The sequence below is a fragment of the Typha latifolia genome, chromosome 3 (genome assembly GCF_019914945.1).
Source record: "Typha latifolia isolate L0001 chromosome 3, TyphaL0001v2, whole genome shotgun sequence".
Lineage (NCBI taxonomy): Eukaryota > Viridiplantae > Streptophyta > Magnoliopsida > Poales > Typhaceae > Typha > Typha latifolia.
In genome coordinates this window covers 18,464,690-18,488,075 of record NC_133088.1, presented here as the reverse complement: position 1 = coordinate 18,488,075, position 23,386 = coordinate 18,464,690, and the positions used below count along the sequence as shown (strand labels likewise).

Here is a 23,386-nt window from a genome sequence, read left to right as displayed (position 1 = left end):
CTGCTTGTTAAGCTTCTTTTCTTTTTTGTAATTTGCCGACGACGAGGGTGGTTTGATCGTAGTTATGTTTTATTTATTTATTTGTTGAAGTAAATTGCAGTTATGAATTTCACTTTAGATCAGAATTCAGAAACCTGGAAGGGCCGCTGCAGGATTTAATTCCATTCCCCGGTGATTAAATATGAGCCGTGACAAATGAGTTCGTGTGGACTTGCTTTGCATACTGGGCTCGTTTTCGACCGACTACTGGCCCTGCAGTCCAAACCGAGCCAGTTGTTTTATTCCCCTCCGCTGGGGCGGAACACTGGATTGGGATGGCCGTGCTGAAAGCCGAAACCCTTCTTAGTAGGAACCCTCTCCCCACCGCCGCGGCGGCAATGGATGGGACGGCTCCGCCGCCGGCGTCGTCCTCGGACTCTCGAGTGGTCGCTTTCCGTGAGATCCTATCCCGCGTCCAGCCTTCGGAGGTGGAGGCGGTCCTCTCCGGGTGCGGTATACCCCCCACGCCGGAGGTGGTGGAGTCGGTTCTCCGCCTCTCCTACGCCTCCCCGGCCGCCGCCGTCCGCTTCTTCCGCTGGTCTGGCCTTTCGATCAAACACAGCTCCTACGCCTGGAACCTGATGGTCGACATCCTTGGTAAGAACGCCCTCTTCGAGCCCATGTGGGACGCCATCCGATCCATGCGTCAGGAGCCCGTCGCCCTCTCCGTTGCCACCTTCGTTTCGGCCTTCTCCTCATACTGCTCCACCGGCCGCCTCAAGGAGGCCATCATGACCTTCGACGTCATGGACCGATACGGAGTTCCCCAAGACGTCGTCGCCGTCAACGCCCTTCTCAGCGCCATGTGCCGCGAGGACGGCCACACTGCCGACGCCGCCGACTTCTTCGACCGCGTCAAGGCCAAGATACCTCCCGACGCCGACACCTTCGCCATCCTACTGGAGGGATGGGAGAAGGAAGGCAACTTCGCCCGCTCAAAGAGCACATTCGGCGAGATGATCGTCCGCATCGGCTGGGACGCCCGTAACATGTCTGCCTACGACTCCTTTCTCACCACCCTTGTCCGCGGCGCGCAGGCTGACGAGGCCCTCAAGTTCCTCAAGGTCATGAAGGGAAAGAGCTGTCTCCCTGGCCTCAAGTTCTTTGGCGCTGCCCTCGACATCCTTGTCAAGCAGAAGGATCACGCCCACGCCCTCGCCCTCTGGGACATCATGGTGACCGACTCCGGCCTCGTCCCCAACCCCGTCATGTACAACTCCATGATCGCCCTCCTCTGCGACAACCGTGACATCAATTCAGCCTACCGGCTCCTAGATGCGATGCCGTTCCACGGTGCCTTCCCCAACTCTTTCACCTACAACACCATCTTTGAGTGCCTTGTCAGGAACAAGAGGGCCCCTGAAGCTGAGAGATTCCTTGCGGAGATGAGGAAGAATGAGCAGGTGCCATCGCCCTCCAACTGTGCTGCGGCAATCAGGATGTTCTTCGACGAGTACGACCCACCGTCTGCGCTCGAGGTGTGGAGGTGCATCATAGAGGAGTATATAATACCTGCAGACGAGAGCGCCAACGAGCTGCTCATTGGGCTTCGTAATTTTGGTAGGTTGAGTGAGGTGAGGAATTACGCAGAGGATATGCTCGATAGGGGAATCAAGCTGCATTCATCCGCCATGGATAAGTTGAAGAGTGCCTTCTACAAGGCCGGTAAGCACGAATCATACGATCGCATCGCAAGGAGGGCAAAGCATCATTAGGAACGTCAACACTTGAAGATTTGGAAGTCAATCGGGTATGTTCTTTCTCTAGCTGATTGCTTCGATGATACTTTTGTCTTTGGAGTGTCACGGATGAGGAGGTGGAGGACAAACCGCATGCACCATGCTTTGGCGTATATATGCTTGTTCGGTCCCTTCTTGATAGCTGCCTTGATCACTTAACAAGAACAATGGTCGTGATGCAGCTCATTTTGTTCCACTCCTGACTGACATGACATGTCTTCCTGAGTTCCTTCATCATTTTCTTTATGTTCTTTCCGTCAATCTAGCGGTTGTTGCCATGATGACTGAATTTCATTATCTCCATAGTTCACTTCCTTGGAATATCTTGTTGCGGATACATCATTTGTTATTCTTCTTTTTGCTGATTTTGTTGTCCTTTTGATTCTTCCTTGCTTTTCAAGGCAGAGAGTTGCACCTTTCTCATTTTGTTATAGCGGCTGCAACTCTTGATTTGAACCCATCTAGACATTGATCAATATTGACATTTATATGGTCCTTTCTGCATATGTGCCCTTAATATTCCTATTATTCTATTTCCTTATGAACAGTTGCGCCGTTGCAACTAGACTTTCTTGTAGTATGACTTTTTCTTAATCTAGATTGTTGATAGTAATGATCTTTCTACTTCAACGAGTATCAAGTTCCTTATCCTTAATGGTATCAATTGTCATCTTTTATTAAGGTTTTTGAGTTTTGCAGGTACTTGTCCTTAGTCTTTATGGCTACCCTATTTAAGTCAAATATTTATGTTCCTCCTAGCATTGCTCATGTCATCTAGACTCGATGTTTGACATTTGTACCAACAAGGGAGAGTTTAAAAAAAAAAATCCCTTTTCATTGGTGTCAGATGGCGAAAGAATGAGCTTCTATGGAGGCACACAAAGGAAGAAGTAAGAGAGGATGATCATAGGGCTTGATCCGTAGGTGAAGGGATTGGGAAGAAAGAAGAGGAGTTCTTGAGTTAGGTTTCGGACTTAACTAACCTCCCTCAGTTTGCCAGCTGTTGTAGCCGTTCTTTGCCTCTCTCCTGATACCTCAAAAGGACCCTGGCATGAGCAATGTTCTAAATACATTTTGAGAAGTGAAATTTTGTGGGTCAGTATGATTGTCCAAGCCTGCAATGACACTCGGTACTGTTGCACACTGCCATAGCCCTCTCGCCACCCACCCCCCCATTGTAAATACCGTGGTAGGCACAACATAATTTGTCATGATAGTTACCTTCGCAATCACTATTACGTAAAATTCTAAATATCATTTTAAAATGCAGTAATTTTTTTAAAAATTTAGAAAAAAGCTTACCAAAAATAAGAAAATAAAGAAATAAAAACTATGGTGCAATAAAAATTGAAAAGAAGAAGATATTAGAAAGAGAGTGAGTGGAAGAAAATCAAACAAAAGAAAGAAGAAGAAGAAGAAGAAATAAAAAAAACTGAGAGAAAAATAAATTAATTAATTAAAAAATTATATATCGGAGTTTGTCGGAGCTAAATCTCTCCGTAAGATAAACAAAGGATATGATAAGGAGAGCAAAAAAGAGTGAAAGAAAGAGAGTAAGAGAGAGTGAGAAAAAAGAGAGAGAGAGAGATCGGATCGGGCCTGGATTGGTCGATCCGGCGACCATGTGATAAACATTACTTTTGATGCTTGTGCTGACTTTCATTGATTTTTGATGCCTTACTTTTTTAATTGGTGGGATGCCTCTTGCAATTAAGAATTGTATTGAATGTCGGCTACAGGTGGTGGGCCATCACCTCATCGCCTAGTGCCTAGGAGGAAGGCGAGCAGTTTTAGTATAGAAAAAATAAATAATAATTATATATAATATATATATTATATTATATATTAATATAGTATATATAAACATTTAATAGTAATTTCAACCTTAATAACAAAAGATCACATATTAACTATACGTGTATATATAGAGCATGACCGAGTGAGAGGACATGCACCCACTCCATTTCAGGCCACGATGCTTTGAAGAAGGAAGTGGTAGGATTCTAACATAGAGAGAGAAAAGAAAGAGAAATAGGTTTCCAACGCATAAAGAGAGAAAAAGATAATAATAATAATAATAATAATAATAATAATAATAATAATAATAATAATAATAATAATAATAAAGAAGAAGAAGAAGGAGCCTATCCACTTCTCAAGCGAACGACGGCGGCAAGCATGTGGCTTTTCTACTCACTCTCATAAGCTTCTCTCTTGCCACCGCTTGGGAGACAATCGAGGGAGAGCAATAGTTTTAGGGCCGCTTGGCCCACCAAGACTGCCTTGGCGGTTCGCCCACGCGGTCAGTGCGCTGCCCCGCCAAGTCAACCGCCTCGAACACCTTTCAATATTGGTTATGAATATCAGCCAACTACATGTGTTGAGTGCTAACTTGTGTTGGCATTGGATCTTGATTAGTAAGGGATGTGTGCTCACCCGTACTAATTGTTGTGTTATTAGCATAGGCATGTCGGTCAGCCATCGATGCACCCATCGTGCCAGATAATCTTCTAGGTTAGATAGACGAACATCATGATGACAACATGTCAGTAGGTATTGCCATAGAGTGATATTGAGCTTGTAGTACAGGTGAAAATGATCAAATATAAATTGAATGGTGGTAAGATCATCTCTTTTTTCTGGATATATAATAGCTCAACTGAATTACCATAGTCAACTCAGTTACCATATCCGCAATACAGACACATAGTATAGGTTGTATATTGAATATATCTATACTTGTTTCGTGTATCCATAAAAAGCTTATGATCTCTTTTTTCTGGATATATAATAGCTCAACTTAATTACCATAGTCAACTCAGTTACCATATCCGCAATACAGACACATAGTATAGGTTGTATATTGAATATATCTATACTTGTTTCGTGTATCCATAAAAAGCTTATGATATTATTGAAATCTATAGTATGATCAGTAAGTAAATATATATATGCGAAAATTTGATTAGTGATTCATGCAAAAGTACAAAAAAATTATAGCATTATTTTCATAATATTTCAAATTATATGGATATTGATTCGGATGTAATTTTTCAACCTATATCCATATCCTCATAGATTTTATCTGGATCCTAGTACGAATATGAATTGGGATATTAAGACGATATGAAAGTCCGTACCCGTATTATTAGGAAGAACCTAGACCCGAAACCGAATAGGGTCGGAAAAAATCCTACCCATTTTCACCCCAAAATAGTAGATACTGTCCATTCTAGGTGTTCATCTCTTATTGGCAAGTTAAGTAGTGGGTGGCATGCCTCAACAATCCTTGCTCACCTATGTGAGTATTGAGTAAGATCCAAATATGATACTTATGTTTTCTTACACGAGATGGAAATCATGAGTATGTTCACACATGCTAGTGCTTGAGGTCCTGCCACCGAGAATCCTCTGAGGTTATCTATAAATATCCATCTACTGTTAGCTCATGCTGTTATTGGATCACAATGATTGAGGCATGTATTTTTGGAAGGATTGTTGTGTTGTTGGCCTGTGGATTGAACCTTTAGAATGATATGTGCCGACTGGAAAGGGGCAAAAAAAAATGGTTGGCACACATCTGTACAGGTTATTATATTGGCACAGTGAGTAGCATCATATCCTAACAATTCTTTTTGTCCTGTGCTAATAAGTTTCAGGAAGACAGTAATGCACTATTACATGATGTGAAAATCTAGAGCATGGTCTGCCCCTGCTAATTGGGTACAACTACAGTAGACTCATAGTTCATATGCCATAGAAATATAATCAAATCCAAAATTAATGGCTATCTTATTTTCTAAGACTAATTCACTTAGTTTTGATAATTATTAAGTATAGTTAGTCTTTTTATTTATTTATTAATCAGTGATTTAATTGACTAGCACTATTATTTTCAGTCATCAGATCATGAAAATTTCTTAAACAATAGGGCATAAGAAATCTGATTTGAATACTGATACTTCATAGAGAAGTGGTCTTTTTGGAGATTGATAGATTGTAACCCGTTTTGTCCAATGATTGGGAATCTTGCCAATGCTAAATTAGTCTATCTCAGCCCGTTGTGTGGTTATCATCATCTTCTTCTATATATCATTCTTCTCTTATTACTTTTATAAATTCTTTCACTATTTTTCCTATTGAATTCCACTATCAACTTTGGGTCTCTATTTCTTTGTCATCTTCATGACATCATTAAACCTATATTTAGTTAATCTCTCTTGTTATGTTAAAACTTCCTTCTTATATTGATTTGTAGTAATTTTATATTAAAAATTTTAAACTATTGAAGTTGAATTTGCTGAAACCAAATCTGAAACTGTGAAAAATGCTGATACCTTTTCTTTTATGTGTGGGGTATGGAAACCGAAACTGAGAGACCATCCCTTGAATTATATTACTCTATTCAATCACATCATTAGATTCTTTGGAGTTCCTGAGTCTGTTGTATTTTGATTTTTTCACTGTTCGGCTCCTAAATTCTTTTAATAACTTCCTTTTAAGTTCTACCATCTAGTTCTGTAATGTCCTAATACTCAACAATTTCATTGGCCTAATCATTATCATTTTCCATGAATTCTTTTTTCTTTCCCGATCTTGGTAAGTCATTCAGTTTCTTAATAACACTCACGCCATCTTGTGATGTGTTTCAGGATCTAAAGACAGTGGCAATATGGAGTTAATAAGGTGGGAACAGTGTACTATTTATATTGTGGGAATGTACTCTCTTAATGTCTTCTTTTGTTGGTTATCCTGCTTAATTTCTGGCCTCTTCTCCTTACTGTCATCAAAGTTTAATTATTCTTCATTGGGGAATTGGGTCGAGTTTTATGTTACTTAAATATCAGCAGCTCCTCCATCTACCCCTTTGTCCATTCAATTGATTGAAAGATTCATTTCCTTAAGGGGCATTCAAACGATGTTCGAGTGATTTGGGTGAAGAACCTAGATACTTTGCTTCTACCAACTGTTTCAGCATGAGGCTTAGTGGGTGTCATGTTTGGTGATTTACTGAATACTTTTTCAGGTAGAACTAGTGGCCCATTTATGCGAGTCAAACCCATGGACTCCCTTTTAAGTTTGGTGTCTACTGTATCTGGTCCTAGTTGAAGAAAGGACTAATTCGTTAATGTAACAGGTTGTATTGATGCGTACAAGGGGTGAAACATGGAAAGGTGAAATTTGTCAAATTTCAAAATGCATCTCCATACCTTGTTTATTAAATCTTTTGCAAGGAAAGGATATGTGTCCCAGTGTGCCTTAAGTTTCTCATTGTTTGGCAAAATTTTGTGCGTCTAGATTCTTCTTTTTCAGCATTCTAAATAATATGATATGCTACAGCATATGCCTTATCATTAATATGATATTATCTGAAATTTGTCAATGCCTAAGGGAGTTTTTCTAAATATTTCTTACCATCGAGTAAATCAATACCCGCTTGTTTCTTGGCTGTGCTTCCATTTTGGCAGATGACTAAGGAGATTGATGAACTCTCCTTATGGAATGGCGCAGAGTGGCATCTGTACCAAAGTGAGAATTGGTAATTACTTTTCCTTGTAATATTCAGGACTAGTTTGATCAAGTACCGTTGATGGTGTAGCTTATGCAAGGCTGTCGTGTTCCTGTGCCCTGTTTAATATGTTTTACTAGTGAAAGCCGAGCATTTTGGGGGCTTTAAATTGTTGAGTGGAAAGTTTCAGTCATTTAAACAGTGGCTGCGGCCTGTTTGGTCCCCAAAAAAAAGTGTAATTTATCTTTGTTGGAGTTCAACTCTATATTATTTTTATTCGTTTTCTTTCCCTGCAATTTTTTTTTTTTATTGCGAGAGAGTAGAAATTCTATGGTGTTAACGTTTACAGAAACCATTTTACGGGGATTGAACCTTCCTAGGATTCTCATACAAAATTTGTCTCCAACCATTTGCAGACAGTCCCATTGGCCTGGAAATCTTGTCACACCCCACATCATTGAGAATCCCAAACTGTACGCTCTGCAAAGTAGGCCTGTTTGGTTTCTTATAGCATTTGGTCTTGTTTCTGGGATCATGGGACATATTATTTGTTACATCACGACTAATTATATTTTATTTAGATTAAAATCTGGTTTATTATGGTAGATGCTTCATTTATATACTTGTGTTATATAGACAGATGGACTAACATACACGTCCAGTGCTCTTCCAGTAAGCATAATTGCTATTCTTTTCTTGTTTAAACTCAGTAGAAATTGATCTGTGGGACAGATAAGTATGCCTACGGTAACAGTAACGCATTGAACAAATATGTTTGTTTAAGGAACTCCACGTAGAATTAAGCAGAGGGGTTATTGCTGGCACATCAAATGTACTTATATAAGACATTGATCCATCCATCAAGATTTACGAATAAGAAATAAATGCGGGATGGCGACGTGTTCGCGCGCACGTTAGCTGTGACGGACCATTGAATTAAATTATTGGGGTTTCATCCTAAGCCGTCCGACGAATGCGCGTGGCTGACCCGCCACGTTAAAGAACTCGGTCTCCTCCACTCCAGTCCTCTTCCCCCCCCCCCCACTTTTTTTGTTTCTTTATAGCGAACACTCCAAAACCCGAAGAACCAAACCATATATATTCCTTCTCTCCAGCTAAACTACCGAGATCGCGAGGACATTAGGTTCAGGTCTAGGGTTTCTTCCAATCGTCATCATCATCTCCTTTCTTGTTCCTCTTGAAGAGAGAGAGAGAGGAGAGAGAGAGAGAGAGAGGAATTCTTACGAAGCATAAGAAAAAGATGAGCTTCCAAGATCTGGAATCGGGGCGTCCTCTCCCCGGTCGTAGGAATTTGGTGAACGGGTCACAGGCCGTGGCATCGGGAGTCTTCCAGATCACGACCTCCGTCGGAACATTCCAGCGCCTTGTCAACAGCTTAGGCACCCCAAAAGACACTCCCGAGCTCCGCGCAAAGCTGTCAGCATCTCTTTTTTTCTCCTGCATCCCATCCGTTTTTCTCTTATACTTTTCCTTTTCTGGCTATGATTTGCGTTCCCAAATTGTGTCATTCGATTGTTTTCTTGTGGTCGGTTGTTCCTGCTGGATCTTGATTCTTGAAAGGATTTATCTCTCTCTCAAGATTGATTGGTTTATTGAAATCCAGCGATTTAATCTCAATTTTTTTTTTCTTCTGGATGCTTCTTATTGTTCCATCTTGTTTACAGCTTGTGTTTGTTGGATGGATCAATACCATAGTCTCGTAGTCAATTGACTTCTCATTGATAGGGGTGTAGGTTTCTTCTCTAATATATTACAGTGTCATTTCAATTGATGGCAATAGAAGTGGAAGCTTCAAAATTGGACTTCAAGATATCGTGCATGACATGGTCCTGCTTGATCACTTCTAGGTACTTGTAGGAAATTGAAGAACATGTCATGCTTACTTGATGTGCTCTTTAATTGCCTTTGCGTGATATCATACCTTTGTAGAATCAAAGCATATTACACCATAAGCTTACTAGTAAGATCACCTGAAGTGAAGTCAAGCCTTGAGAAAAAGTGTAACATAAAAAGACTGAATATTTGTTTGTTATACAAGCAACCTATGTGTCCGCATAGCATATGTAGTCTTCAAGCCATTGTACGTACCAAATTTGTGGCCCCTGTACATGAAAATGCTGCATATGGAGGCTGCATAGGGTCAAGCAGATGTACATGTGGTTTATAGCTTCATATGGATCTGGGTGTGTCAAAATGGTAATATATGAGGATATACTGTTTAATTGCTAAATATATATGCCTACACTACATACGGTATATGTATATGTGTATGTGTATGTCCATATTATTGGACCTAAACTCATTAGGTTTTTTTTCTTTAGTATTGGATATGACATTCAGTGTTATTTGGTAATTTAGAGTAGCTTTATTGCCATTTCTGAAGTAGCTTGTTGGCCATAATTTGTTATACTTTTCTTACGACAAGATGTTATATTCTATACTTAAATATAAGACAATTCTAATAGTCTATCGTTGTTATAGACGATATTATCTTACCTTATGATTTGATTTTTAAGATTTTATTTGGCATTTATACATTTTTGAATATGTCTAAATGTCACTAAATTGAGAATATCATAATATCATAGTACAACCACTGGACAGTACAACATTTATCTATATGAACCTATGAAGAACAGAATTTGTGTATACTTGGGTTGTGAGACTTTAAAATTGCATATCTACTAATGCATGTCATTGCTTATATGAAGGATATTTTTTAGCTTTACTTTTCAAGGATATATACATAAGCCTTATACAAGCAAATATTGTAACATTTATGTAATACTCACCCTTATACTTGTAGTTGCTATTTTATTTCTTTAATGCAGGATTGCACACAGCCACACATAACATATATGCATGTGCAAAGCGCATATGCACTATGCAGTAGCTTAACCAACTTCTGTTTCCGCTCTTTTAGGACACCACATATCCATAATGCAATCTACACTTACACATATATATCTGGTTCCTATAAAATTTTACATGTGGCCTAGCCTATTCTTATGCATTCAAAGTTTCAAACCCACATTTAGGTACATCGTGCAGTCAAGAGCATCTATGCAGGTATACTATTTGACTTGCTTCCTAAGCACATGGAGAATTAATACTATATTCACATCTTTGTACATATCATCTTGATTATTCATCTTTTTATGGTTGATTATTTGTTGTTGCTGTATTTAAAAATTCAACGTGATTCTGTTGTCACATTGTCATATTATAAATTCCAATAGGTCTTCAAATTACTTCCTTCATTTTTCCTATTTTTACTTGAATCTCCTATTATTTGTCTTACTATCTTATTTGCTCTAGAAGCCCCTCTGTTTCTGGACCATGTGATGAGTCGTTCTTGTATGAATTATTTGTTTTCACTTACTGCTATTTGATCAAGTTCAAAAATGCCATGAAATTGGTCATAATAAGGTTACTTTGCTGACAGACACAAGACAAGGCTACTTATCCTCCAGCTAATTAAGGATACAACTGACAAACTCAAGCTAGCCAGTGAAGCTGATAAAAACACTGGTATCAGCGTGAGTATCACACATGTGCTCCCCCTTTTCTCTCCAATTTATCTGATTGCTCAAATGAATGTCTACTTGTTTAAATGATCTGTCAAAAACATAACTTTCTGGGGAAGTTCTGATGCAAGTGGGTTAGCACTACGAAATGATAATCCGTGCTGTTAATAATAGGTTGTCCAGTTTATGTCATATCATCTTGCTTGAATTCACTTGTCTGGGAGTAGACCTGGATGTGAACATGTCTAAAATTGTTCACTCAAAGTTGTATGTGCTAATATTTGTCCAATTTGTTGTCCGGCTTAACACATTAGGCAGACAAAAATATGTAGAAATATGCCTAGTCCTTTGTTTAAAATTTGTCGCCATACTTCAGGATGTCCATATAGGTAAATGAAGTTCTTTCCTTTTAGGTAAAGATTCTGAAGGGGTGCATGTCCCTTTCTAAGATGAATATGACCTCATTCTCAATATCTCTATGGTTTGGGCTTGTTTTGATTAATGTTTTGCAATCTCCTTTCTTTTGACTCTAAATAGAATATTATGCCATTATTTGTACTACACTTCTGCACCAACTATATAGATGTTAAAAATAATGCCTAGAGGCCCTAGACTGTTAGTCAAGAATCTCTTTTAAATTTGAGAATTTGGCACTCGAATACACATCTCTATGGTTGGGGCTTGTTTTGATTAATATTTTGCAATCTCCTTTCTTTTGACACGAACTAGAATATTATGCAATTATTTGCACCGCACTTCTGCACCAACTATATAGATGTTAAAATAATGCCTAGAGGCCCTAGACTGTTAGTCAAGAATCTTTTTTAAAATTGAGAATTAGACACTCGAATATACATCATAAACTGATTTTCGTAGTCCAATTTTGTGCAAGGTTTATATTAAGTTATTAACATCAACGGATATGGCATAAATTGAAGGATGAATGGCTTTGGCACTCATTATGGTTGAGTTAGCCCTAGAAATTTTGACTAGCATGCAAACAACTTGCATATCTCTTCTTTTATACTTTTTTGGTGCTCCATATTTGGGTTTTTTCTGCTCAGACATTTATTTTTGCTGCAGGCAAGCAAAAAGATTACTGATGCAAAGCTTGCAAAAGATTTCACAGCAATTATGCGAGAGTTCCAAAAAGCTCAAAATCTTGCAGTTCAAAGGGAAGCAGCTCATGCTCCCTTTGTTCCCCAAGCAGTTCTTCCTTCAAGGTAATTGCAAGTTTATATGTTGCACAAGATCTTCAAGATTTTGGTCTAATGCAAATTCAAGTATGCTCAACATTCTCTTAGATGTCATTTTCTGAACAGCCAACACATTCTGTCTGCTGATTAACCAGCACATCATATCTTAGATATCATATCATGCCTTGTTTCTTCTTTGATGTAGATTTAGGTTAATAAGAATGAACTTTTCTTCTTTTAGATGTATAAGTTGTATTTAGAACCATCCTTTGAAGTTTCACCTGAATTCACAAAATGAAACTAAAACATTTGGTTTCTGTGCAGTCTGAAGCTTGGGTTTATTTTTGGGCTTGAATGAAATATTTATGGAGCCAGATTTGCTTCTTAATTATGCAAATTTTTGCTAGCTTTCCGTCATGAAATGTGAAGAGGCAGTTCTCTTGCTTATTTTTCAGATTCACCACTAGAAATATTAGGTGTGGCAGTGTGACCTTACTTGGGCACTTTCTTTTAGACATACATGAAAGTTAAAAGTTTATCATATGATATGAGAAAAGTTTATCATTACTTCTCTGGCTTCCCTTTTTCCTTTCCTTTCCCGTCTTTTGGTAAATATTCTTTGTTCCTTTATTTTGATTGAAGCTAATGCTGTTCTCCTTTTAAGGATACCATTGATTCTATATCAACACTTTTGTATATTGCATCACCTATATCGTTATCCGAGTGCCTAATATTATCCCAACTTTTGGTCCTGGTCATTTTGATGCAGCTACACAGCAAGTGAAGTAAATGTTAGTTCTGATAAAACACCTGAACAGCGTGCAATGCTTGTGGAATCAAGGAGGTCAGTCTCTCAAATCATCTCATATTCTATGTAATTAAGTGCTAACTTTTTCAGCTTGTGTAAGTATGACAATAGGATTTGGCATTTTAGAATATTCGTTTGTAAAGTTTGAATCTTGAACCACCATAGCATATATTATTGTCATAGATGTGTTGTGTATATCTTAATTCTGGCTGTATGAATTCATCTAATGGGCAACTTGGTATACTTTCTTCACACCTGCTCCTTTACTTTTTCTTGAAAATCATGTGTTATGTAAGGTCTTATTTAGTTTGAGGCTAAGCCCCGAACTCGATTGGTTAGTCTTATTTTTAAGTCTTAATTTTTTGGAGCGTAAATTTGATTAGCTATGAAAAAGATAAAAAAATGTTTGGTTACTAAATCAGTGGGTCCCTGAACCAATTAAAAGGGTCCCTAAACTCAAAACAAACAAGACTAAGTTATCAACCACTTGAGGCAGTTGTGTAGTCTTCTATGTTTAATTTATTCTAGGAAAAAAATATTTTGAAATTTAACTGATTATGTTCCTATATTCCTATTTTGATGGTTTGTGTGGGTTAAAGTTTGCAGAAACATAAGTATCAGAGAAAGGAACTCGCTGTCCTATACTCTGGTTTAAATGAAATCCAGTTACCTGTACTTTGTTTTCTTCTAACCGTATGGATCGTTTTTTTCTGAGTTTATGGAATAAAATTATCTTTTTTTCTGAGTTTATGGAATAAAATTATCTTTCAGTTTTGATTTATCATTGTCGAAGGACTTGACATCTTTGGCAGTGATCTTTCTTCCGCATTGGACAGCAAAATCCAGTGATAGTGGTGGAATGGTTCTCCACCTGCCTGTCTGGTGAGTCCTCAGTGCAACCCTACTCGGCATAAAGTGCACTGCTGTAGGACCAACACTTTCTCTTCATCTCTCTTCCTACTGTGTCCTTTTACATATTCATCATCCATCCTATATTTTTTCCCTCTCAATTCACCAAAGTTTTATTTGGAAATGTTCATATCCTTACATTCTTGTTCTGATCCTCCTCCTTCAGAACCACCTATTGGTGTTATAGCAGTTAGTGTAGCACGTATTTCTCACTGTCTATACTCTATCCTCTATTTCTTTTTGAAATTTGGAACAGCAATCTACTTTCTTCTTGCTAATCTACTTTGATTATTTCTATTTCTATTGATCTTATTTGTCCATAGATCTTGGACTATTGACAACATTAACACCAATTTGTTTTTTGAAGTTTGATTTCCAGATGTCTGATAAATCTCTTGTTTTGTAAAAACATATCAAAGTATATTTCTGTATCTCATTTGTGAAACTGATAGGCCTCTTGTAGCGTAGTAGGTTTAATCCTCCATAGAACTGATTGCTCTTTGATTCCCCCGACTCCAAACATCCCCTTTTACCTTCTTCTGATTGAGGCCCTCTGGAGCTCAACAATGTACGAATGTACTTGTGAATTAGCCTTTTGTTCTGTTTCATTTGTTGCAGACAAGATGTGCTGCTATTAGATAATGAGATTGTCTTCAATGAGGCTATCATTGAGGAGAGAGAGCAAGGCATTCAGGAGATTCAGCAGCAGATCGGTGAAGTAAATGAAATCTTTAAAGACCTCGCTGTACTGGTTCATGACCAAGGAGCTGTTATTGGTAAGTAAATTTTGTCTCCTTGCATTTGGAGCAAAGTTACTTGTAGCTTGTAGACTAATGTGGCCAACTTCTCTCATCTTCAGATGACATCGATTCCAATATAGAGAACTCCCTTGCAGCTACTGGAGAGGCAAAAACTCAACTTGCCAAAGCATCCAAGACTCAGAAGTCGAATTCATCACTGGTATGGCTGATGCAGTTTCTGTATTGTTCTTTGATATGATTTATATTGTTTCTCTATTGATTCTTTTTTTGGGGGTTGGGTTGGGTGGGGGGGTTTGTGTGCAGACATGCTTGCTTTTGGTGATTTTTGGTGTTGTTCTGCTTATTGTGATCATAGTCCTCGCAGCTTGAGAGTTGATTAGCTGATTGTCCAGATAAGTGGTGTCCGAGAAACTATTTGCATCGTTCTACATTGTTTGGGCTGTGTTCGTGTGGAACCTCATCAGCCGTCACCAGTATATATGGTATAGAGTTTTGGGCCTGTGTACAAGTTACTTTAGTTGGTGCTTTTTGGTTCATTTCCTATTGTACTTAGTCTCCGCGATATGGCTCGCCTATTTCTTGAGTGAGGAACTGACTGTCGGTCTCTGTAATTGGCACTTAGAAAATAAAATCAAGATTCTTTGATTGGAAGGACGAAACTTGGATCGGCGGCTGATGCAGGATTGGAAGATATTTTAGCGACTTACTGGCAGTCTTTATTTCTGCGCTGATTTATGATCTTGAACCTTATTTTTATTGTTGATAAATTGTTGTGATCTTGTTAGTTGGGATAATTGAGTGGTGAAATAGCTAGCCAGGAGTAGGAATAGGATGTCTTTAAGGCTGCTCAACCAAAACTACTAGTTGACGTACGTGAGCCAAGTTTAGTTCAGCCAAAGCTTGAAGTTGAGTGTAATAATACGTGACGTGAGTCACCAGGCTCTCTGTTTATGCTGCTGCGTTGTTTAATCGGGTCCATTGCACGTGATAAGATTCTTTTACTCGAAATTCTCGTGATACCTTTTTCTTTTTCTTTTTTAATTGCTGTCGTAACTCTCTTTACCGTTCGTGATCCAAGAAGGCAAGAATGAGGAAGAAAGCTAATAAACTTTAGCCTATCGTGCATGTGCAATTCTAGTTTGGTGGTGTGGGATTGTCAGAGCCATGTTCCCACTTTAAAAATACTTTACAGAGAAGTGCTGAATGGGAGCGTATTAAGACATGCCCGTCTTATTCTATTCCCACCTTGAAAGATTCTATCCATCTATCGGACCAAATACCTAAAAACATTTTAAAGAAACGGGAATAGGCACCTTTTTTATCAATAAGCAATAGCCATTAGCCAATAGCCAATAACCAATAGCAATGGAGACCCGATGTGATGTGAAACGACCAATTGCTTGCAAATAGGACTTACAAAGATGAAGTCGAACGAACTCGAGTCCCGTCTCGTGGACTGCCCACTTTTTACCATGAAAATTAATAAAGTTAATGCCTACTCTCCTCCGTCATCCCTCCTCCCACTGCGGTAGCGCGGTGGACCGTCGATCCTACACAGTACATTGTATGCAAGAAGTTGGAAAGCCACGTGTCTCCATCTCCAACGTTCGTTAACATTACAAATAACTGACTCCGTGCGCACCGGGCCGGGGAGGAGGAGGGCCCAAAGGCAAAATGCTCATTTATCACAATATTTTATAATATTTGGATCCGTAGGATTCACTTCATCTCAGCCTGCCTGCCTTCCCTGCTGCTTAGGGTTTGGTGTGGTGGTCGCCGCCGTCTCGGATTCGCTTGGTGCAGGTCGGGAACCACTCGATCTGCTTACCGATGAGCCGGATCCTGCCTTGCATCAACTGAATCCGAGCCGGAGAGCGACAATCTCCGCCCGTCTCGCTGCTCCAAGGTTAGATCTTTGCCTGGCCTGGTTGGACGAATTCCACTTATAATGAATGTCCAATCGATTCTTTACTTCTTTTCCTTGTGAGCCGGTGTGGTGTGGTGATCTTTATTGATGCTGATTTGTTGGGATAGATACATATGTAACTTTGATCGAATAGATTCTCCGATCTGTTTCATAGGTCCACGTACTTGTTTGAATAATGTCACTTATACAACCCACCCCCTGTTATTAAGAGCTTCTTGAAATATTCAAATTGATCATAACATCGCAGATCAGATATAAAGTTTCTTTCTTTTTCTGTTCTTTTTCTCTAGATAGATCGGGGAGATATGTGGTGATTCTTTCTCTAGATTATGAGATGACGAAACTTTTGCCAACTTTAAATAGAGATATTCTCATTTCTTTATCGTCCTTGTGTTATTTCGCATCTTAGCTATAGCTGGTTCTAAACTTATCGATGTTTTTATATGAATCCTCCTGTTTAGTTTAGGTGTTATCAAGTACTTTTCACTTAGCAAAGACAGCTTTGGCCTAATTGTGATGCTACTTCTTCCAGATGAATGTAGGTAGGCAGCCTTCCTCATTGCGCCATCATTGTTCCATATTCTTATTGTTCGAATCATTTTGTCCTGTGCTAGAAAGATCTTGCATGGAGAAGGGAGAAAATTGAGCTTGTTGTCTAATTTACCTTCGCATCACCGCCATGCTATATTTACAAACGTATTTAACGAACCTTCACTCTAATTTTCTTAAGAAGATAGGATACCTGGCTCTAGAGTCTAGATTGTTGTTTTGGGCCCTTAACTATTGGGCTTCTAAGCCGAAGTCTATAATAGTCCATCCACTCTTTCCTTTGAGGCCAGCAGGATAGCCCATGGGCTGGCTGTGCGTTACTTTGGAAGGTGCCTGCAAGCCCAAGGGTCAAGTTGTTTATCTCAAAAGTCTTGTGTTTGGGATGGGCGTGGACTTGTGCCCAACACCTGCTGCTTCACTGCAAGTTTGCATTTGAGGTTTGGGCCCACTTGGGTAGAATCCTTGCTACTGAAATTAAGTCTATTTCCATTTCCAGCTCGATTTCCCGTAGGACTAATCTTGCATGTAGGGATGGGCTCAAATTGAAGGCCATCAATGTCGCAGGTTTTTGGTTGATCTGGAAGGCCAGAAACTTCTAGTGTTTGGAGGAGAGCATCAAACGCTTAAGACAAGTTGCTTGGAGATGCTTGTGCGTGGCTAGTGAATACTTCGATGCAAACATGAGCAGTCTGGCAATGGACACCCAAAGAGCGCTTGTGACCAATTGGAGTCCCCTCTTACTGGGCTGGACTAAGATCAATGATGATGGATCTTATGGCCCCATCATACAACAGCGCGGGGGTTGGGATATTGCTATCGGAGGCTGATTGAGCGCAAAAGAGATGAGATTGCAAAGAGTCATCTTAAGCTGGACTCGCTGGAACTTGTGGATATTTTAAAGAGGTGCCAATATAGGACAGTAGCAGCTGTCTTAAGATTTTTACTCTTTTTTACAGACTACAAGATTCTGTCTGTTTATAATCAATTTAACACGATAGAAAATCGAGCTGCTAATATAGGACGTCCAATGGGTAGAGGCTTAGTGCTTCTATCTCTTATTAAAGATTTCATTTTGTTTGGCAATGCCGGTGCTGCTGTTGCCGGGGGATTCTGTAAACAGCTGCTCCTATTCTTTCTTTCTTTCTTTCTTTTTTTCTTTTTTTTCATAGAATGAAACTAGAGAAGGAAATGAACTTGTACTGTTGTAAAGCAAGCCCCCTAAAAAGTATTTTTTATTTTTTATTAAGGCCCCCTAAAAAATTACTCATTTTTCTTGAAAAGTTATCATAATAGAGACAATATCTTTTGTTGGAACTCTTACAATGGATTTGTTATATTTTCTGTTGTCATGCTTCTATTGGGTTGTACGGCAGTGCACGCACGCATGCAGCGGGGGGAAGTGGTCTATGTATTAGGCATGAAGATGATGTTTCTGTAGAATTATTCGGGAGACCAATCAGCTTTTCTCTTACCGATTAGTAAACTTCCATGTTGCTTTTGCATATTCTTTTATTTTCCAATATCTATTTATAGAATTTCCTCAATAAGATGTGGATGAGTTTAGAAACATATAGTAAGATTTGGTCCTACTTTAGAAAGAAAAAAAACATTAGTGCATCACGTACGCCAAATAGATGTTAAACCAGTTTTCGTAAATTAAGAGGAAAATCAATATAGGAACCGTTCTCATTTTGGGCCTTAAAATATTCTAAAATCTTTCTTATTGGTTTGGAAATTTTCATATATCCATATATATATATATATATATATATATATATATATATATACGGATGCTTATTCCTAAACTATCCTTAACTCCCCTTCTTACTTTACTATGCTACCTATCAAATTTTGAATAAAGTAGCTGTGTTCAAGAGTTTTCTCGAAAACAGAAAAGAGCTGTGGTTTTGTCGTTTTGATCAGATAAGTTGTAGTGGTGTGCTGAGTCATATTTAGACTTTGTTCTGATCACATAGGTTGAGCATACTACGGCCCGTCCTGTTGAATAACTGAACCTTAAAACAGGAGGAAAGCTAAAGACATGCGAAGATAATATGACAAGTGAAGAAGAAGAATTACCCTTCTTAAGTCTCTTGATTTAAAATACTTTTTGCGTTTTTTTCCCTTTCCTTGATTCACGTACTGGGGATCTGATCTTAGGATTCTCCTGTCCTGTGGCCATGATGTATACACTATTTCGAGTCTCTTTGATTGAGCCGATTCATAATTAAATTTAGCTTAAATTTATTTTTAAAACTATTTTAAAGATCATACTCAACTTAACTCGTTCTCGAGCTTAGCTTAATTATTTTGACAACAGCCCTACAAAACACATACGTTTCCAATCGGGATACAGACGAATACAGCCAATCTATGACTTTTTGTATTTTACAATACCTTAGCAGGAAAAGCATCACCTTGATCAGAAATTGAGAAAGTAAAAAAAGTACGTACTATTTCTAGCTAGCTAGAGGGCAGACATGACGAGGGGAGATGTGGTAGAGTACTCTTGGTTGGCCGCCGGTTCCTTGAGTAAGCAGTCGATCTCGGTCGCGAATTTATTCATGGCGGGAGCAGGCAAGCAAACAGGCACCACAATCCCTTTCTCCCCCTTGTCGTTTGTAGTGGGGATGTAGAAGCTGGCCACGCCAGGAATGGCCCCCACCCCTCCCTTGGCGGGGCCGCCGTACACCGCCTTACCCCATCCGAAATCGACGTCGACGAACCCCGCCCGCGTGAGATCCGACACGAGGTAGGCGCGCACAACGGCGAAGTGGGGCCGGCCGAGGAGCACCATGAGGTCGGCGACGGAGCGAATGTACTCGTGGTCTACCGCCGCCTTGGCCTTCTTCACCAGCTCCAAAGCGTAGCCTAACGGGTTTCGGCATAGCTTATCCGCGGTGGAGACAGCCACGGGGAATGCGAAGGCATTGCCGTAGTAGCCGTCGGGCAGCTGGAGGCCACTCTTGCCGCGGACGCTGACGATGCAGATCATGCGCAGCTCCTCTTCTGGATCGGGGGAGATGGCGAGGGTGCGGCACTTCCAGATGCAGGCGGTAAGGATCTCGAATGTGGAGGAGGTCTTGCGGAGTTGAGGGGGGACGTGACTCCTGAGTGTGGCCATCTCGCGGGGGCCGAAGAAGAAGGAGCGGTGGACCATGTCGTCGAGGGGGACGACGGTGCCCTTGGTGTCGGGGACCTCCTCGTACTCGCGATGAGCGAAGGACGGCCGCGGGGGGTTGCGCGCCTCCAGAATCTTACGCCCCCACACGGGACGAACGCTCGGGGCGGGAAGGCCACGAGCTAGCTCGGCCACCGCGTTCATGAATTGGACCAGCCCGGGGGCGTCGCTCATCGTGTGGTTCAGCCGAAGCCCGAAGATGAACCCGCCGCATGCCAATCGGGTTACCTGCACGGACGCGTGAATGCACATCCCCCGTTAGATTAGAGATGCAAATTCATACTCACAACTCTTTTGCTAATACTAATTTAGGCCTTGTTTGATAAATAAATCGGGCTATATATATATATATATATAATTGTATGTATATAAAAAGAATATATATATATATATATATATAATTGTATGTATATAAAAACAATTTTATATGTATATATAAAATTGTGCATATATATATATATATATATATATATTCTTTTTGTTTCTAAATTAAGACGAAAAAAGAGATTCTAAAACTACGCATATATATATATATATATATATATATATATACCTGGATCAAGAGTAACGGGCAGTTAAGGACACCAGCGGAAGCCTCAGATTCGACGAAGATGAGCTCCTCCAGACATGGGAAGGGAGGCTCAAGTTTGTCACCAAACTGGTCGAGGCGAATGTCGGCGTCAGCTTCGATGAACAACACTCCCTCTCCAGTGCACTCCACCACCAGCTTCCGTCCGGCCTGCTCCCTCATACGCCCTGCAAAGGGGTAGTAGAAGACGAGCGCCTTCGCCAGGGCCTCGCGGATGACCTTGGCTGGGTCTCGCCCTTCCATCGACGGGTCGGCTCGGTAGAATTGGATCACCGGGATTTGGAAGCGCAACGCTTCTTGGTCGTCGATGTCTGACAGACGCTTCAACTCATATGGAGTCGCCTCCGCAGGAGCAACCAGAACGGCCTGCCGTCTCTGGACGGAGAAGCGTACTGACGACGACGCCATTAAATGTACTCTGCAGTATTTGGGATTGAGCAAGAGGGTAGCTACGCTAGAATACTAATCTGATTTAGGAACTCTTTAGTTAACTGTTGTAGATAAATGTGTGTGGGTAGTGGTGTGCTTGGAAGTCGGAAGGTGGGAGGTGCCTTTTATAGCCTGATGCCGGGGGGGGGGGGGAGGGGGGTTGGGGCGGATTGGCTGAGAAGAGCTAAATTAAATTAAACAACTTGTTGCTTGCTCGGTGGAGATTGCAGTTTACTCAACTTACCCTGCATGTCTTGGTAACACTCGTGATACTTGCATGGAAATTGAGTAGTTCTCCTAATTACTTTAGTACGTCATGAGACCTTTAACTAACCCCATTACGTTTGCGTTGAAAAACAGAGCAACCCTGTTACGCATAATCGATATTAATTAAGACGCGAAGTAAGTCCTCATCGAGTCTTAATTAATATCATTGAAATAGGACTAGACACATTTGAGCAACCCTGTTACGTATAATACTGCCAATCCCTGATCCAAAATTTGTTCCCCTGCTGTACTTTCTATATTGCGCATTTATTTTTATTTTTATTTACATATTACATTTAGCAATAAAGTTTTTCCGAAGTGGACATATGGGACATATGGGAAAGAGAGAATATATATATATATATATATGAAAATGACTGAAATAGATTTGAACTGGGAGCATGTTTCACAAGTTTACTTGTCTTGACTTTTCGATAATTCTAGTCCGTAGGTTAGGGATAGATAAGTAAACTACTCGTTCCAAATATATATATATATATATATATATAGAGAGAGAGAGAGAGAGAGAGAGAGAGAGAGAGAGAGAAATGGGCCACAACCGGTTAAAATCACAATACATAAATATTAGTATTCGATCAGCACATTTTCACTTGTGATACATACCAATCTGGAGTCTGGACTTGTCACACGAGTCTGATTTTTATTGTGGTGAAGTTGGCGCGTGGGAATTGCGGAGAAGTGCCATGAAAACTTCCGTGCTGCCCTCCGAGCTAATATAGTCTTTTTGTTATAATTTGACTCGGGTGGGTTCATACAATGCGTGTTCACAGTAGTTGACGACGCTGATCTGAGAAGGAAATATATACGGTGACTAGTGACAGTTATGTTACATTAGTTAAAATTACTAAAAGTAAATTCTGTAAAGATGAGGCTGAGGCTAAGCCGGGCCACGTGGATACCATTTGATCCAAGAGAAAGAAGACTTCATAGCACATCTGATCCCTAGCGCCAAGATAGGGCTTTCAAGCTACATTTCTTGAATTTACTGTTAGCAGCCTTTTCACGCACTATTGCGTGGCAATTTTATTGCTTTACAGCAGTCAAAGTCGCATGAAAACTTGGCAATCGTCGTGGTGCGTTTCTAGTCAGAGCATATGCTTTCCCACTGCATCAATTACCAGTCAGGTGATGAACAATTTGATGGCAAGGAAAATGTGGAGGCTTTAGACTCGGAAGAGTCTTCGATTGGTCACGGTTCTTTTTTTTTTTTGGGTATTTCCTTTGCCGAATCCATACGTGCAATTTCCTACTCACCATCAGCATCTCCAATGAAATAAGCACCAATAATGTATATGCTAGAGATTCCAGAGTTCTCCAATGGCCTTTGATGTTACGTCCGAGTTAGGTGGCTCATCACTTCATTTCTCACCCTTAATTTCCTCTCACTCTCAGAGAAAGTTCTCTCTCTCTCTCTCTCTCTCTCTCTCTCTCTCTCTCTCTCGCTCTGTATATATATATTTGACGATGGAAGGTGTCGTGAAAATTAAGAAGCTAACAGTTAAGTTAAGCAAGAGAATTTAACTGTGATTTTTCTATATATTGGCTTTATCTCATTTTGAAAAGTCAATCTGGCCTACCACTTCTCTTATTTGCATCTGTTTTTTTAAATAAAAATAAAAATATCTGCATATGAGGGAGCAGATTGTGGTGGTCCTAAATTATCATTGAAGTAGTTTCCCATCAAGTTTGTCCTAGGACTAATTAATAACAAGACTGACAACTGAGGAGGGATCGATAAAAGAGAAGTTTGTCATAGCTATTTTATATTTTTATCTCAAAGAAGACGAATTCCTTCGGCTCTACTACGCAACAATTAGGACTAATTCAGCCAGGCCATTTTTGCATATATATAAAAGCTTTTAGAATCTTGTAGTTTCGGAGCCCAGGAGTAGTGCAGTTTGACCCAAGGCTTAC

The 23,386-nt window shown here is 40.0% G+C and overlaps 3 protein-coding genes and 1 long non-coding RNA gene across 9 annotated transcripts; 3 read left to right on the top strand and 1 right to left on the bottom strand.

The window, feature by feature from the left end:
- The first annotated feature begins 22 nt into the window (after positions 1 to 22).
- Positions 23 to 7,583, top strand: LOC140784140 (pentatricopeptide repeat-containing protein At5g15010, mitochondrial-like). Of its 5 annotated transcripts, none has more exons than XR_012108222.1 (3): positions 23 to 1,789; positions 6,431 to 6,464; positions 7,247 to 7,583. XR_012108222.1 is itself a non-coding variant. In XM_073131367.1 (2 exons), exon 1 carries the CDS (start codon positions 315 to 317, stop codon positions 1,752 to 1,754), a length of 1,440 nt encoding a protein of 479 aa, XP_072987468.1. In that variant the 5' UTR covers positions 23 to 314; the 3' UTR covers positions 1,755 to 1,789; positions 7,247 to 7,583. The 5 variants fall into 5 exon arrangements, 3 of the variants coding, with proteins under 3 accessions (XP_072987468.1, XP_072987469.1, XP_072987470.1); XR_012108223.1 differs by lacking the exon at positions 7,247 to 7,583 and adding an exon at positions 6,916 to 7,161; XM_073131367.1 differs by lacking the exon at positions 6,431 to 6,464.
- A 668-nt stretch (positions 7,584 to 8,251) lies between these two features.
- On the top strand, positions 8,252 to 15,160 carry LOC140784141 (syntaxin-22-like). Of its 2 annotated transcripts, none has more exons than XM_073131370.1 (7): positions 8,252 to 8,724; positions 10,754 to 10,847; positions 11,919 to 12,058; positions 12,801 to 12,875; positions 14,367 to 14,524; positions 14,608 to 14,708; positions 14,813 to 15,160. In XM_073131370.1, exons 1-7 carry the CDS (start codon positions 8,549 to 8,551, stop codon positions 14,876 to 14,878), a joined length of 810 nt encoding a protein of 269 aa, XP_072987471.1. In that variant the 5' UTR covers positions 8,252 to 8,548; the 3' UTR covers positions 14,879 to 15,160. The 2 variants fall into 2 exon arrangements, with proteins under 2 accessions (XP_072987471.1, XP_072987472.1); XM_073131371.1 differs by lacking the exon at positions 8,252 to 8,724 and adding an exon at positions 8,946 to 9,155.
- A 1,808-nt stretch (positions 15,161 to 16,968) lies between these two features.
- On the top strand, positions 16,969 to 18,299 carry LOC140784144 (uncharacterized). Its single transcript, XR_012108224.1, has 2 exons — positions 16,969 to 17,422; positions 17,515 to 18,299. It is a non-coding gene; the product is annotated as an uncharacterized lncRNA (long non-coding RNA).
- A 945-nt stretch (positions 18,300 to 19,244) lies between these two features.
- Positions 19,245 to 21,284, bottom strand: LOC140783443 (benzyl alcohol O-benzoyltransferase-like). Its single transcript, XM_073130334.1, has 2 exons — positions 20,720 to 21,284; positions 19,245 to 20,394 (listed from the first exon to the last, which is right to left on the bottom strand). Exons 1-2 carry the CDS (start codon positions 21,161 to 21,163, stop codon positions 19,453 to 19,455), a joined length of 1,386 nt encoding a protein of 461 aa, XP_072986435.1. The 5' UTR covers positions 21,164 to 21,284; the 3' UTR covers positions 19,245 to 19,452.
- Positions 21,285 to 23,386: the final 2,102 nt, after the last annotated feature.